General features: G+C 49.4%; 2 protein-coding genes across 2 annotated transcripts in view; both read left to right on the forward strand.

Annotated features, from left to right (window-relative positions):
• The window catches only part of LOC131208017 (protein turtle), a 9139-nt gene extending 5380 nt beyond the window's left edge, over window positions 1–3759 (forward strand). Inside the window, exons 10-12 of the mRNA XM_058200659.1 lie at window positions 172–241; window positions 493–1559; window positions 1605–3759. Of these exons, the coding sequence (XP_058056642.1) occupies window positions 172–241; window positions 493–1559; window positions 1605–2254 (1787 nt within the window). The 3' untranslated portion in view covers window positions 2255–3759. The remainder of the gene's footprint in view (window positions 1–171; window positions 242–492; window positions 1560–1604) is intronic.
• A 1758-nt stretch (window positions 3760–5517) lies between these two features.
• Window positions 5518–7832, forward strand: LOC131208018 (probable RNA methyltransferase CG11342). The gene is made up of 3 exons (XM_058200660.1): window positions 5518–6268; window positions 6338–6420; window positions 7698–7832. Exon 1 carries the CDS (start codon window positions 5518–5520, stop codon window positions 6247–6249), a length of 732 nt encoding a protein of 243 aa, XP_058056643.1. The 3' UTR covers window positions 6250–6268; window positions 6338–6420; window positions 7698–7832.
• The last annotated feature ends 9587 nt before the right edge of the window (window positions 7833–17419 follow it).

Raw genomic sequence — 17419 nt, forward strand, 5'->3', positions numbered from 1 at the left:
ATGGTATACGCCATGATGAGTGCCGACATCAGCTTCTGTCACTGTTTTAACCGAGCGGTCCACTTCTTGCGGACATTCTTCCGCGCCACGATGGCTGGGTGGCAAGAAGAATGTCTCGAAGAATGGCTCGATATTACCACCTTTTTAATGTTAGAAATCATCCGATTACAGAACTCAACATGGTAACGGCGCGACTTACGGACCGGAACGCAGCACTAAGCCAGCCAATACCGTTGAAGAGGTTAGTACCACGATTGCACGAGCTATTTAATAATGTTTCGAATTAAATAACGAAAGCGTTTGCGGACATTGCTTACCGATCGCCCTGTTTTTTTTCTTCTGCCTCAAATTCAAACACATGTCTTTCCCAACACAAAGATAGATACAAAGGTAAAGTGTCACTCGGGGGAACCGCGCAAAAAGGACGATTGAGGACGCGCTACGGTTGCCGCAAAACTCACTGTTTTTCCGTTTTCCTTTTCTTGTCGCCAGATATTTGCACGGAAAAAGCAAAACAAGCCGATTGCCCGGCCTAAACATACTGATAGCTATATTACACTGGATTTGGCCACCAGGACGTTGTCAAAACTGTGATTCTATATATTCGAATAAATTTACCGGCGGTGATCAGTCGGCGTTCAGCGTGGGGCAGATTCACCGTTCGGCCGATGGGCGGTTCGTGTTGTCACCGCAGGATCTCGTCGATGGCATCGTGTCCCTGCGCAACAGCATCGTGTCGCAGTACAGCAGCAGCGACGACGGTGGCTTCCTGCCCAAGCGTCTTCCTCCGCCAATCGCGAACACAGCCTCGCCGGCATGGCACGGCGGTCAGTTCAATCTCGGCGGCGGACGGTTCGGAGAGCACCACTTTGCGGTGCCACAGCAGGCGCAACCGCAGCAGCAGCAGTCCCTGTACACGAACACCATGCCGGAGAACGTGATGCTGATGACGACGTACATGACGCCGTCGCGGGTTTCCAAAGTCGTTGCCAGCTCGCCGGCGACCTCCAGCTCGCAGCAGGTGGTCAACTCACCGTGGTCTCCACTTTACTTTAGCGATCTCAGCTCGGTGCACCATCTCAGTTCGGCCGAACGTTCCTTTCCCACGTCGCAAAGTGTCAATTCCGTGCACCGGTACTACAACCACGAGCTGCCGGTTCTGCAGGGCCTGCAACACCTGGCGGCAGCGGCGGCGGCCACGAGCCATCACCAGCACCATCACCACCATCACCATCATGCGCACAGTTTCATACCGGTCGATGTGCCGGTCAGCTTGCCGGCCAGCGGCTACTATGGCCATCAACCGGCGCCACCGGAAGAGCAGCAGCACCAAAGTTTGTATCAAAACATTCCCCTCGGGTACTACGACGAAGACCCGGCGGCCATGCTTGCACACGGCCACGCCACAATGCCGTACAGCAGCGGCCGGCCCAAGTTTCTCTCGCGCTACTACCCACGAAGTGTTCCGCGGAACCTCAATCGAACCCTGCCGGAGCTGCGCTCGCCCATGCTGAACCTAAATCTCAGTACTACCCCAGTACTGAGTGCCAGTGGTGGTGGTGGTGGTGGTGGTAGTGCTGGTGGTGTCGGTGTCGGAGGTTTAGGTGGGTTGGAGAACTCCCCCCAGAGTTACTCGAGCTCGAGCGGCTTTGGGAGTAAGAACACGTCGAGCAACAATAACACCACCCAACAGCCGCAGGTGGCCACGGTAAGCCACAATCTGCTCCGCGAGTGGCGCTACCTGCCACCGTACCGGCCGCCACCTCCACCGCCGAGCTTGCATCACGCGGCACCCCTGTCGATTGGTGGGGGCCGCCTCGAGAACCCGCCCTACTCGATGTCGCACTGGCTCGAGCTGATCACCCGCCTTAACATTGCCTCGGAGAAAGCCAACATTAACAATGCAGCGGCCGATGTGGGCAGTGTCGATGGGCACTACGAGTTCGATCCGTCCACGCCGACGCCCACGGCTTCGACTCCGACGGGCATGATGCGAGACGATTTTCACCACCTGATGACGCTACCGTCGACGTCGAGCGACCTGCTGTGGAGTGCGACCGGACTCGGAACGGTCTCGGCTGCCGGTGGCGTGTCGTCGCTGAGTGGTCGAAAGCGGGGCCAATCGAGGTACGACAACATTGATGCGCGGGTTCAAGCGATGAAGGAAGAGTTCTACGAGTACCGGAAACGACAGCAACTTCAGGCCGTCAGTAGTGGGCCAGTCAGTGTCGCTGAGCTGGAAAGTGTCTGCTGACAGCAGCGCGGATGCGCACGCCTCTACTGCGATGGTGAGTAAATTCGAGCAATAAGGAACCGTTCCGGACAGGACCTTTTGGTACGCGAGGGCGTGTGGATAAATACTGTTGGTTGCCGGGCGTTTGCGTTAGGATGGATGTGTTCCTAGTAATCAAAGGCGATAGCGGGCTCTGATAATACTCTTCCCTTTAATCTTAGTACCAACAGAAAGGTGGCGGAAACAGAAAGACCTCCGCACGGGGCGAATGAAAACGAAGCGAAAGAGACACGAAAGGGTGGTCGTAATGGAGGAAACACGGTGAACGCGTGCGCGCCGCAACTAAAAGAAAAATAAACTTCAAAAGAACTCCGTTTAGAATCGCACGCTCTCACTTTTACTGAATACTCAAATCACACCCATTTCACAACAAAGACACACTCAGACACGAAGAACAAAGAACCCAAATAAGATGAAAATAATATCCCACTTGTAACGCATTATGAAATGTAAACATTTTTCTGCACATAGAGAAAAAAGCAACAAAAAAACGTAATTAAACTTGAGGCAAAGAGCGATTAGCAGCACGACACACAACAGTAAAGTGCGCGCGCCACGTAACCACACACGCAGACACACATTATTAATATTTAACGTTCTTCGTAAAACGAACGCGTATTGAGAAAAAAAAATCGAAATATCTGCAAAACCATAGGAGAAACGCAAGAAAACACTCACAACACAACAACGCAAAACTATGAAGTAGCGTAGAATGCGCCGCGAACAGTGCAGCAAAAGCGGAACACGCAGACACAACAGAACCCAGAAGTAATAGCAATTAAGAGACACTACGTTTAAGCTAATCTATAGTACATTAGTAGAGTCAAAGTGGCAAACAGTGGAAAATAGAATTGAAAAAGCGAAACAAAAAAAAAACGAAAACTAACAGAATGTGAAGCGAACGAGAAATAATAAGCAACGCAGAACAAAGGCAGTACAGAAATAGGGAAACACAGATAGCGAACAGCAAAAGCAAACAACATGCTCGGAGACGAAACGATAAAACCAGTCATTCTAAATTAGTAAAATGAAGCAAACAAAAATGACACAAAAATAACAAATTCCAAATTTGCAGCGAGCAGCGCGATGGTGTTGGCGATGGATGTTTCGGATCGACGAAGTGACGATGGGAGGGAGCGTTGTGATTTTTCGGACACGGAAGCGATAAATACGATAGCGAACGGGAAGCGTGCTGGTGAATAGCGAATACACAAAGTTTTGGTTTTATTAACTGAATGCGATATATATAGCGAATAGAGCACCCACAAGTATTAGACATTAGATGATATTTCCAAGCAACGCGATCGTCGACCGGAAGGGGGGCACTCGCCGCGCGGTGAACTCGCGATATTCGGTAGGAAAATTTACAACAACAAAACACTGCTAAAACTGCACCAAACTTTTCTTCGGTCACGTAGCGCGTGTGTGTTTGGTTTTGGGGTGGACAAATCCAACCCGTGTAGTTTATGGAGCGCTCTAGTGTGTAAAGTTCAATTAAACACTGACGGGGGGAGGGACAGGTTTTTGTTTCGTTTTTTGAAACACAGTTTATCTCTGCACAATTATGTGCATTTTATTCACAAATATTCAGGCAGGCGCGTTGTGGCGTGCAGTAATCTCCTCAAAGCAGTTTGTTTTTACGTCTCTGGTGCGCTTTCTTTGTTTGGCTCTTTGTTACTTGCCTCGTAAACTAATACAAAACGAAAACTGAACATACAAACCAACATGTTGAACTGGTTTCAATGGTCAAACGCATAGAGTTTTAATTGAAAACTAGACAGAACCGTAAACGATAGCGCCGCAATCGGCCGCCACTGAAGCAGGCAACGGAACGATAACGATAACGAGCGTTTATTATTATGCAAGCGAAACGAACTCTCTTTACGCGATTTGAAAAGTGGGCAGTTGTTCCATTTTTCAGCCACTAACACAACACGTAAACAAGTTCTGGTGAACGAACATTCTTTACAGGCAACAATGAAACAGAATTATCAGAAACACAGTGTGTGCAGAGTGTGTGCAGAAACACACTGTTTGGCCACACCAGTACACACGCCCACACGGATTGCTCGTCTATATCGCATAACTTGTACATATTCCTTGTTCTCATATGATTTCTATTAAAAGTATATAGAGAAAACAGAACCGAAACATACATACATTCCATTAGCTTCTAGTTTATATCGAAATAAGGTTTAGAGAAAAAAAACACTTAACATAATAACAATTATCGGATTAGAACAAACAAAAAATACAAACAAAGGAAGCTATTGAATATATAACGAAATTTAAAAATATAAAAACCAAAAAACGGCAACCTGTTTACAACACGGAGCAGCACAGACACGGACACGGACAGACAGACACACACATATAACATAGGACAGCTTTAACTTTCGTATTTCCCTGTGATGTGGGCTGGAAGAAGGTTGGTTTTTTATGCTTGTTTTGCGAGTTGCCCTTTATTTTTTCGATACACAGATGAGATTTTTTTTTACCTAGAAATAGCTGCGCCGGCTTTCTGATTCTGTCGATCGGGCGATGTTAGGGGAGAATAGCGTTTTGTTTAGAATGTTAATTGTTTTACGCCACCTAGAAAGCTCGAGTGCGGATACAGCGTTTAAGATACTATTTATTATTGCGATGCATTTATTTATTTTTAAACTCACCGATCAGTGACACTTATTTTACGTACAAACACCGAACACACGGAGACACAAACACACAGAGTAGATCGTATGATTTCTAACGAAAATAAATAAATTCTGAAAATAAAAATCAACCATCTTTGTGAGTTTAATTTACCTTTGAAGCCGCATTTCTTAGTCGTAAGTGTGCGAATGAGTCTCAGTTGGGTCGCCGGTTAGTATCCTCGTGGTAAACTTGAAATTTGAAATTAGTGAAATGAGTGACATTGAAATATTTCACGGTCGCAGTCCATTGCGCCTTGCTGCCTTGAAATGTTTCCTGCGTATGGAAAATAATTTAATTGTTTAATCGTCTCGTATTATTCAACGAAACAAACAAACAAATTAAATAAATAAAAATAATAAATTGTTAAAATAACAATAAAAGATTTTATTTGATACTTTTGTTTGGAGTGGAGCAGATAAACACACAAATTTGTCAGGTTTGTCAGGGGTAGGAAACGAGTAATCAATGTCAGTGAATGAGGGGTAGGAAATTGTAATTGTGATGCCGTTTTGTTGATGTTTTGGCCAGTGATGGAAGTAAATCAAGTTAAAAATGGAAATTATTCTCACTATTACGATTTCCGGACGTCGGATAGTCGCTCGGCAATACTAAAAACGTTGCTCGAAGCATTGCCGCTCAACACCCTTAGTCAACCGAGCGACGAGAGTCTTTTTCTGCTGGATGTCGGCTGTAATCTGGGCCACTTCACCGCCAAAGTAAAACGCATAGTGCACGAAGTCACCGGCCGTAAAATTTGTGCCGCCGGCTTGGACATTGACCCGGTGCTGTGCGAACGAGCGAGTAGCGCCGTTCCCGATGTGGACTTTCTCTGCGGGAACATTCTCGAGATCGCAACCCAGCGGCAACCGGAAGATCCGATTGCGACCTATGTGCGCCAGCACGGCATAGCGGAGTTCGACGTAGTATGTTGCTTCTCTGTGCTAATGTACGTTCACCTGAACGGTGGTGACGAGGGTCTGCGATCCGCTCTGGATTACTTGTGCCGTAGGGGAAAGGTTTTGATACTAGAACTACAACCGTGGAAAAAGTACCGTGACCAGGTGCGACGTCTCAAGCGGTCCTCCGGCGAGGAATACCCGAGGTACGGCGAGCTAGCCTGGCGAGGTGGATGTGGCAAACTAGAGGGCTTCATTACGGGCCACATCGTGGAGAACGGATTTGAACTGCTGCAGGAGTCTAGCGAGCGGACTGAATTCGATCGCCAGTTGTGGGTTTTCCGCAGAAAAGCTGACCACTTCTAATAATATTATTTGGATTGCAGTGAGTGTATCGTTAAACATTTATTTCGTAACATAACAGTGTAACTCAAAGTGTGATCGTGTATTTCAGTGCGCTCGTGTGGTAAAGATCATTCGAAGGCACCGTTCAAAGTTATTATCAAACAAGAGAGCAAGTCCGAAGCTGTGGTGGCGGTAAGTACTTTATACTCCTTGGCGGCGACACAATACAGTAACTGCATTAGAGCACAATTATGTACAATCTGTTTTACCTCAATTTAGATGTTAGCTAATACACTTTTGAGCAATATACTTTCTCTACTTACAATGTAGGTTATGATGCTAGAAAAAGATTCAACATCGTGTTTAACATTTGTCGGTTCTATGTGTTGATTCGAAATGAGGACCGATGCGCGCGAGCTTTTTGCTGTAAGCTTTTAGAAGCGAAAGCTCCACCACAGGAAAGGGATATTATACTTTCAGGACATACTAAGTTTTTCACCATGGCAACCGACGCTGTCCCTGATGAATCGTTCTTAACCGATATGGAAAATTTCCCCGTGCTGATTTCTGCACCGTACTTGTCGTAGTGCCCACCGTTACTATAGGCACCTTGAGTCGCATAGACCGACCGTGATCACGTTTTATGTTTTAAAATGTACATAATGTTTGCGTTATTTGGAACGTAGAATTGAACCACACGTTCGTAGCTTTGGCAGACATTTTTCGTTCATTCGAAACCTCTCTGATAGGCTATCGATGACATAATTCTATTGCCGGAAGGTAAACCACATCCAGCCGACCGATTTGATTGTTATGCGGCGACATGCGTCCGTGACAGCGAACCGCGTTCCCCAACATAAGTAGCGGACAGCCGCTTTCGAACCTCGCGTCAGGCGCCAGGCGCCAGGCGCGTAGGCAGCATCCATTAGAAGCATTTTATCCTCACCATTTTCCGTCACATCGCACGCCGATGCCCATGATACAAATGGGTGCGCTGGTAGTGAAATATGGAACTCGTGCGCTTCCCCACTGATCGGCTCACGACGACCGGGACACTTGTTGATTGTTTGGGGCCAGCATTGGGAAACCGTGAGGGAAAACGGAAGACGCAGGATGGTGTGTTTTTGGGATTGCCGGGCATATGGCGCGGTTCTCACTCGTGGAATCGTGGGCACGAATCGAATGATGGGTGTGTTTTAATAAAAATTCATGATCACGAATTCGAGAGCGAACGCGCCAGTGTCCGCGAGTCCTTTTGCTAATGGACACGTCTTATTTGGATCGGAGCGTGCGCACGTACCTATTGATACTTGGGGAATAATTCATCGGTTCCTTTTCTGGTTCCGCCTTTGGTTCCTAATGCCGCATTGAGCTTCGCGTTCTTCAGTTTATTTGTTTAGTCATTTATCGTTTTCTATTATAATATTACTTCGGCCTCGCTGTGTGTCCTTACGTTTCTCACACCCCAGGAGATGAATTACTAAATCAACGTCTGGCATTACTATCGCGACCGTAAAGCGGATTGATTGAATTATCCCCTCGCGGGCGGCCGTATCACATCATCAAAAAGCCCCAGCTCGCTGTAACAACCACCACGCAGAACGTCTCCGGCAAGGATAAAGGACGAAGGTGCAGTAGTAAACTAGCGGGAACAGATTCAAATATAAATGACTTCCAAAGGAGGCAGGCAGCTGATGATAAAAATCTTTCGCATTCTTGCCTCGACTCCCTGCGAAACCGACAGCACCACTGGGCCAGGCGAGCGGGCATCGGAGCCCTCGGAGGGTGCAGGGCGTTTGTGGTTCGTTTCGACGGAAAAGTTCGAATTGTAATGTTTTCCTAGATAAGATAACAATGGTAAAGGCGCCCGAAGGCACCTTTTTGCCACACTCACCCGGGTGTTTGCGGGTTTGCGCCGTGCCGTACGCTTTATTTCGAGTGTCTCGTTACGAATATGGGTTCCTTTCGGGTGGAGGGCATTCCAACTAACCCACGTACACTCTCTGTGCTAGTGCCCTAATGTGGGTCCTTTTTTCACTTCGCAGAACACGTCAAATGGTTGACTTTCTCGGTATGAGGCTGAGACTCCATGACATTATGTATGACATTTTAATAGCATTTAATAGCGAATCTGTTTTTCATGATTTGTTTAGTTTTTTGGAAACAAAGCATAAATTGAAGGATGACCAATAAGCCTACGGTATGAATAATATATAAATCAAAATTACATAGAATATGCGATGTAAGAATAGCATATGAAAATCCAACATATTATATTTGTGTAAGAGTACTTGACGGTTGCTTTTATTGCCAGCCTGTTGATGCCTTTAAACTATTCCTTAGTTCTAATAACGTACTGAAACTTTTATTGTTTGTCGGGTATAGTGGAACACTCAGAATCGACTCAAAAATTGCTTAAATATTGCAGCTATTGTTGCATCTGTTTTGATCAGTAAGAAACCAATTAAGTTTAATCATTTACTGGTAGTCGGATGACTAAGAGTAGCACTCTTGTGGTCGTAGTGTGAAATAAGCGGTTAAAAAATCAATGCGACACTCTTAGTACGGACCGAGCCTGGCCAATAAACGTCTAATGGATCTACTTTTGATACGGAAACCCATGGAAGCTTCGTAGCCGGGAAGCATCGATCGAGTGCCAACGAGAAATGCACTTCGGAGTGCATGCATGTTGCTGGCCCGCTTGCTGTACGGCAGTGTAAGGCCCCGCAAAACCACTCCGCTCTACGCAGTGGTTGCAAAATAATTAATTGAAACAAAAACCACAAAATGGTTGTGCCCCACAAGGATTATTGCCAAGCAGAAAGAGAGCAGCGACAAGCCGAGGCGAGTGATGGGCCCCTGGCCCAAGCAGCAGCTCCTCTGGCCAAGCAGCAGCAGCAGCAGGATGGTAAAAGTGTATGAAATGCTGAAAATTGGGCATTCATTTTTCGCGTCCCCACAGCCACAGTATGGCGTGGCGTGATTTTGTGAGTGTTAAAAATGGTTTTAGGTTGCCGGCTTCTCCATCCGCCCTGCCGGAAGTGCCGGCACCAGTATTCCGAAATCCAGCGGCGACCGACAGGGCAGCCGAACTAAAGCTCATGTAATGCTGGTGTGGTTTTCCTGTAGCAGCAGGCCAACCATAAGTTGGCAAGCAATTTAATTTACTGATGGAGTTTTAACCAGCCAGGGAGGGATCCATTAAAAGGAGGTGTTTGAACGAGTGGGCTTCACCACTCGTGACATGCACCGGCGTGCGCATTGCACTGGAGAAGACGAATTTCCACCCATTTCCAGCCCTGCCAAAAGTGTTGGCTTTCATCGGTTAGCTTTTTGGGTAATTTGCTCAACTTTAAGTGGGAAATTGCAATCAATTTTCCATCATTCGTGTAATTTAATTTACGAGCTTTTAATCGATCTTCGGCACGTTGGGGTCAGTAGTGGTCACCACCGGTCCTACTTTTGTCAAAAGCTTCGTCGGAGTGCCATGTGAAACTGTTCACTGGCGTATCCATGGTAACCAGGTGTAGATGAATAACGCCCAAACAGGACTCTCAGAGAAAGGATAAAGCATATTTGTGTGCCATCGACGTGGGCTCGGGAGTGATAAAATCTGGCTAATGGAAGCGCACCAAGGATTATGTAATTAAAATTTTGACTCAACGCCATCGAACGGATATGGACCCAGTGCCCAATTAGGATTACCGTGGATCTTTCATGTCCCCGGCTTGGAGAGAATGGCTGAGAGAGGAAAACGAGGAACCGAGAGAAAAATAGAGTCCACCGAGAGAGAGAGAGAAAGAGAGAGAGGGAGGGCCAAAGGATTTATTTCTGTGCCCAGGATGTCCGCCCAGGCGAATCCGTCCACCCCGCCGTACATTGGAGTGATTAATTCGGTTCGTGTCTCTCTGATTAATTCTCTCTCTATTTCACTATCGAGCACCGCCCGCCAGCCATCCAGTGGCCACCGGTAGCAGCAACCCGGGCCTCTAAAAACTGACCAGCAAAACGCAGCTCGAAAGCACGCAGCAGCAACGGCACATAACCGTAACAGTGGTTTGGCTGGGTTCACCACCACGGAGCCCACTCGCCGGGTCGGCCTTCACCACTTAGTGTGTCCGAGAACCGGTGCTCCGGCTGGAGGGCTGGTCCGGGGCGGCGGATGATGATGGCAACTTTTCGATTGCAAAAGCACAGGCGCGCAGTGTGGGAGAAAATCAATTAAACAGAATTCCAGCACAGCTCAGCAGGGCCAGGGGCCGCCGAGGGGGTTGCCATGGCAACGGGTTGCCGCCGAAGGAGACGACGGTATCAATTTATTCATGGGTTTGTGGGAACAGCAATTTCCTCGGACTTCTTCTCCGGGAACCCCCGGGGCCGGGGTCGGGCCTCGGGGTGGCTCGGTTGTGGATGGCTTTTCGAGGGGACTTTTTGTTTTTGAATGTGCCCTCGGCCGGGCTCCTCCCGGGGACCGGGGACGGTTGCTCCTTCATCTTTCACACGCTCTGTTTCTTGTAGGAGTCCGGCGGATGGCACCACTCGTTCGATTAAAACGGCTTACAAAAACTGTGGGCTACGTTGACTCCGGCACCGAAACTGTTATGAACTGTCCCCATCCATTAGTCCAACTCTGCCCCTGCCCCGCGCACCACTTCGAAGAAGTTCGGGGCAAAGAATCTCGAACAACACTCTGGAAGCGGAGCGGCCCTCTCGTCGCTCGTCGTCGGATCATCAGAAAACGGCATTCCTGAAGGATAAGGTTCTCGGTGTGTGGGCCGAGAGAGAGAGAGTGTGCGGATAAAGTTTTCACTTTGTGTTGGTTGGTTCAATTGATTATAGATTTTGTTTCTCGCTTTCTCGGCACAGCTCTCATGCAAAATCTGACGGATCTTGATATCCCGGAGCACAGGAGAGGCGGCGCCCCACCCGCGTTTTCTGAGTCATCGTTTCGCAGTTTGAAGAAGGAGCAGCGCTCTTTTTCTGCTACTGTGCCGTACCCGGTTTTTGGGGGACGTCCGGAAAAGCGGGTGGCAATCAACCGACGCCGAAGTTAAATCCTCTTCCCTCCGTTGCTGAATGAAGTGAAACTGTTAACGATTTTGTGTCCTGCACGCGGGTTCCAGACGAGCCGAAGCTGTTTGTCAATTGATTTCGGCGGTCTGCAGCAGAGGTCCTTTCGCAGGGGAAGCCAGGTAGTGTTACCACCTGAAGCTTGAAGAACCGCTCCTGCCTCCCTCCGTGAACGTCGTCGCACTGTGTCTGTCGGCCGTGGGAGCAGCCTTGGTAATGGGACAGAACTCGACCCCAAGAAAAGCGCACCGTGATTGTGGATATTGAAACGACATGGGAAGGACTTTTTTCTTCCATTCCTTTCCGGGCGAAGACATTTTGGCGTCCAATTTCGCAGCGACACAACTCACTTGTTGGAGGATTACGCGTGCCTAACCTGTGGCGCGTAAAGTAGGTGGTTATTTAGTATGCGATCGTGTACCTCGACCATGCTGTAGGGCACCCGTATCCCATGCCGGAGGGTGGTGGTGACGCACAACACCCGTGCTGCTGCTGGTGCCGTTGCTATAACTTTCAATTTTGCGGTGTATTATCTTCTTACATTTTATTTGCCGAAATCCCCGGATGGCTTTCAGGTGCTCATCGTAATGCGTAGTTGGAATTTTTATCGATTTTATTTGCATATAAAGAACCGATGTTTAGTTGGCCCCTGTTGCCACGCAGAGCCCAGAGATAGCACAGATTTTCCGGCCGCTCGCGCCGGGCAGGCGGATTGCTCTATCCATGCGAGAGGCTCCGTAGCCTGACGCCGACCACACGGTGGCCTATCATTGTGGACCGATCGACCGATTTGAGAATGCCCCTTTCTGAGGGTTTGGTTTTGCCTTCCGCAAAGTTTTCGGGAAATGCGTTGGAAACGAATTTATGCAAAAATTGTGACCAATAATGTGGCATGAATGCGGTGAGGAGAACTGCTTAGGATGGATGTCCGGTTGACTAGCTTCGCTTCCGCTTTCTTCGTCGTCACTCTGCAGGCTGAGTGTTTTGAGTATTTTTTTAATGTTCTAGAATGAATGGTTAAATGTTTCATGAAGCTCTCATATTCTTATAGGAGGATTTTCTTTTGAACTCAATCATCAAACCCTGGGGCCTCTGGGTACTCTGGTGTCTATGTGCCGCTATAGGTGTGCTTCAGTTCAGTTATAGGGTAGTTTTTTAACCCTTAAGATTCTCCCTGGAGACGAGAGCCAAGCGATAAAAACGGTGCACGGGCATTCACTAAATCGCGCCCGTTGTCCCCCCACCGTGTGCGAAGTAGATCCTCGGGATCATGGTCGCCGGAAGAGGTGAATCGAGCCAAAAAGCTCGAAAGAAATATCGACCCATCGGATGCATCGGGAACTTTCGCTTGATGAAACTTTTTAATTGCTACAAAGTCCGGATTTATGGTTCGTAAATAATACACGAAGTGAAATAAAAACGGGCCAGCATCGGGGCGCTCGAAAAGCTACCGGGGCGGAAACTGGGCGATCTAGCACACACTCCGACACAAACACGCACAGGGGGAGTCAGAAGGGGACGGCGCAAAGAGACGCACCGAAGCCACAGAAAGGATTGAGCATGGCCACGATGTGTATGTGTGTGTCATAAAGAGAGACGTGAAAATAAAGTGCGCTGCGATGCACTCGCAAGTGCACGGAGCCGGCACGGTTCGCAGTCATCATCGCCACCGTGCGCGCCAAGGCTTCCGACGAAAATCCGTGTAGCCGCCTGCCGCCCCATGGCACTGTTGCGATCCCCGCGTCCGGAAGCGGTGAAAAATGGCGTGGGGCGATCATCGCAGTGCAGGTCCCGTTGGCGGCCGTCCCTGCCGTTTGGTGCTATTAAGATTCAGCACTCATCTTGAAATTTTCCGGAACAAAGTTCACGCTCCCGCGCCGTGACGGCGGAAAGGGGGCCGAACGGTGGCGAGGGGCAAAAGTTTCCTCTTGAGATACACGGCGGACGGATTGGGAATGTCGGCGGCCGTCGAGTGAGTCCGCGCGGGGATCGACGCGGTGAGCCAGTGCGAATGAATGACGCTGAAAGTCCGTTTCCGCCGAGAGGCGGCGGTGGTGGCCTCGTTCGTTCGCGTCTGTCCGGAGTCCGGTGGTCTATCAGCCTGTCGGTGGTCGGTTGGATGATGCCGGCGAGAGCTATCGTTCATAAATTGTTAATACTTTTCCCAGCCATCGCGCGCCGTCGCGCAGCTGCTTTCGGAACCCAAGCGACGGCCCCGGTGCTCGCTCTGCGAAGGCGGAGGTTGTGCAAAATATTCAAATTGTACCGCATTCCATTTCTCATCGTGGACCAACACACAACAACAACACCACCAACAGCCGACCTGACCCGACCCGACCCGTGGGCTGTAAGCGACCCCGGTGCGAGAAGTGCAAAGTGTTAGCCACTCGACATACACTCGTCAATGGTGTTGGCGAGATGCCGCAAACCGCAGTAGAATCAGCAACCGCAGCAGCCATAACCTTCGGACCTTCCCCAACCGGAATCCGTCCGTACGCCTGCTCTCCGGGGCCCTGTGGTGGCCTCGCCGCCCAATAGTGTCTAATATAAAAATTTGATTTGCATAATATACGTTCCCGATGTGTGCTTAAATTACTACCGCCACCGCCAGCAACACCAACGCAACCGCCGGGCGCAGGTTCGGGCTCACTTCCGTCCGGGGGGGGCGTTAGGTGTTTTGTCTGTGAAGCTCATTTAAAGGGTGGGCAACCTTTGGCTTCCGACGTTTTAGTGTGGCCGCTCATCCTTCAACCATGTTATTTACGTTCATCAAGCCAATGTACGCTCCTTGTCCGAGAGTCCTTTCCGCGCACTCGCTCGCTCGCTCGCTCGCTCGCTCGCTCGCTTCGTGCCCTGGGCCGTGAATCCACGACCGTCCGTACGACCGGAGCACACCATCGTGCATCGGTTTTGCCGGCCACACACCGTGTGTAGTTTTCCTGCAGGGAGCGAGAAAAATCATCATAACTTATGCTGTTTCATCAGAACCCGGTTATTACTCACGCTCCCTTTTCACATACTACAACTGGTCCTGCGGCTGCACACGTGTATCGGGTTCATACGATTAAGTCATCAGGAGGAACGCCGGAATCTCGTAACGTTCCGTTCCGTTGGGAAGCGTCGTGGTCGTGCAAGCATTGCACTTTTCCCTGAACTATCGCCATAGTAGCGTAACGTAGTTGCCAGCGTTTCATATGCCTCCGACATTTATCGGGGAACGCATTTCACAAAGTTCGATCTAGTAGTCGTCCGCGCAGAATGCAGAATGTGCATTGAGCTTGGCAAATCTTGGCGGCTTCCACCGATCCGTTAATTTCAACTTTGTGGCCTCGTGTGCGAAATTATTTGCAGTGCGTTTTCCCGGTGCCGTCGCAGGTTGGTGAATTTAAAGTTGTTGTAAAGATTTGATAATTTCTTGCGTGGCGGTGCATTTCAGGGCGGTGGCCTTACGTATACGGTGGCAACGGACTGCTGGCTGCTTGAGACAGCACGAAAGGACAACGAAACGTACGACGATGCCTTTCCACTGGAGATAATTATAACCCAGCTTTTGTGTCACCGACCGGCGGGTTCCGGGCTAGAAGGGGAGCCCGAATAGAGCACAACCCGGCGGGGGGTTAGGCTACATCGTTCGAACTTTAAAATTATGCTACGCTTTCGAGGAATATTTGGCCTCGACCCCGATAATCCCGAACTTTGCTCTCCTCCGTCGCTCTCGATCTCTCTATCACTCGCTCGCTGCTGCTGCTGCTGCTGCTCCGGGTGCTCACTCCGCCCATTAATATCTCCTTGGAGAGTAAACCCCGGTGTGGGCTAATCTCAACTTTCACAAGTTCTGTTTTCGAAGAAATAGTACAAATTGAACCTAAAAGATAATCTCTTTCTCCTAATCCTCCCGCCCGGACTAATTGATGGGGGTCTCGGTCCCCATGCTCTGGCGGCCCGTGCGGTACCAGAAACGGTCACTCGGAACAATATGCGATCCGAGACCCGGTGGGGGTGACAAGGCACCCAATGGAGGGCAATTCTCCCCCGGTGCCTCAAACGGGATCAAAACCGGTGGGCGGCCAGCGAGGCGGGTTTAGCAGTATCTAACGGGTAGCGACCGGGTCAGCCCAAGGCAGAGATGGTGGCACGTCGAACGTCGTCGTCTCCGTCGTCGTCTCCGTGCCGCAGCGAGGAAATGAGATTTTCAAGTACAAAGGTAAATATCTTGAACAAATTTAAATATCGTGGTGGGTTTAATTTCCAAAGTCGTTCCCCTTTTTAGAGCTGCCGGCTCTTTTGCCGAGGTCGAGACGTCGGAGGGCTCCGGTGGTTTCTAATTGTAGGTGTTAGCATTGCGAAAGTATTTGTCGACGTCGACGTCTTCTGCGTCCCTGGGCCCTTCGGCGGCCGCTTTTACCGGGGAATTAAAACTTTCCAGTCCGTTAAAATTAATCAGTGTTTTGAAAGTGCTGCGGCCCCACCGACGACATTGTAGCACACAGTAGCGGTAGCGGTTAACACACAGCGAATGAACGGGAACGGGTCGGGTGCGCGAATTGGCCCCACGGTCTAGATTTTCGCGTTAACTGGCCTCGCGTTTGAAGGCTCTCAGGGCTAACCAGGTGATGCCCTCGGAATGGTCCGTTCGGTTGGGATGTGCCGAAATTTACGGTCAATCTCGGGCCAGGAATTTCGATTAGCCGTTTCTATTTGCACGTCATTTGCTCGGTCGAATTAATACTCATAAAAACGGCCCGACTGTTGGTAGACGCTGGTGCTGGAGGTTCGGTTATCGGCTATATGCGGGATTGGTTGGTCGTTCGATTAGCGTTGGATCTTTTTTGGATCGTCTTTGGCCATGATTTAATCATGTTTCGTACCAGCTCGGTCCGGCAGGCGGCACGGTTACTTACAATTAAACTTCTATCGCAACCGCCTCCGGTGCTATGTGAGAGCCTTTGATTCTATTGATTACCTTTGTGTCACTGTGTTAGTCGAACTCGAGTGGCCACAGTCCCAGTGGTGCCCCCGGGGAAAGGATCAGTTGTCCTGGAGCGGCCTAATCTACGCATCTCCGGGCCCGTCCGGGCCTGTGTAAGCTGATTGAGATTCCGGCAGCTGAATTCTGAAGTGTGTGTCTCTTGTTTTACCATGTGACCCTGGGGCTGGCGGCCGTTCCGTCGGGCCTCACATTTCAAAGGGATCTCAGTAACGCGCCAGAAATAACACCCAGAATGTCAGGCAGCACCACCGGCAACGACATCGACATCGGCACGCAAAAAGTAGCCCTGAAATCACGTTGACACGGACAAGCTTTGATGAAAATCATTCTTCTGGAAAGAAAAGCATCACTTCCGGATGATTTTTCATTTCATTTTCCCATTCCCGTCTCTTTCGCGGACGCTCTGCTGCCTAGGGCGTGTATGTGGCGCGAAGCGGACCTTTGACGCACACACACTCGGAGTTCTGGGCCGGACAAAAACGCCTCGCACATGACCAAATCCTTTCACTGGCTGTCCACCGGCCTCGAGGACAAAAAAACACACACACCCCGGGAAGGCCGATCCGATCGATTGGTTCAAAGTCGCCGTTTTGACCTGCCTGTCCCGTTGGGCGCGTAGCTTTGCGCGAGGGTGCGCGTTAATGTCATAAAAACGGAACGTGACATAGTCGTCCAGTTGATTGGTTGGTTGGAAAAGCTAAAACAGCAAAAAGCGTTGCTTTTGATCATGCTTCATTTTCGCCGTTCGTCGTGGGCCGATTGATGTGTTTCTTGCACTTCGAAGAAACAGTTACGCCCGGTCGAAAGATTCGACCTTTGAAATGTCGATGGTAACGAAAGTCTCGTTTTTCTTGTTCCGAAAACTGTACCGACACCGTAAAGCGTAATAAACTGTCTCTCACTGGCTTAAGGTGCGACCGTCTGTCGATAGGGCATTCAGTAGTTTTGGTGTAGCGTTAAAGTTTCTGCAGTCCTACACGAAAGCTAATGTCTCTGATCAGAAACATGGCTTTGTCCCGCTTCGATCCATCCAGGCAAACCTTCTAACTAGAAGCCTGCATTTGACAGAATTTCAGACTTTATTGTGACTTATTACAACGACAAAAAAAATGTATATTTTACGCACTTTAA

The sequence above is a fragment of the Anopheles bellator genome, chromosome 2 (assembly GCF_943735745.2).
Source record: "Anopheles bellator chromosome 2, idAnoBellAS_SP24_06.2, whole genome shotgun sequence".
Lineage (NCBI taxonomy): Eukaryota > Metazoa > Arthropoda > Insecta > Diptera > Culicidae > Anopheles > Anopheles bellator.

Bases quoted from the DNA above. Each gene is read 5' to 3' on its own strand.
- LOC131208018 (XM_058200660.1), top strand. From the start codon at position 5,518: ATGGAAGTAAATCAAGTTAAAAATGGAAATTATTCTCACTATTACGAT.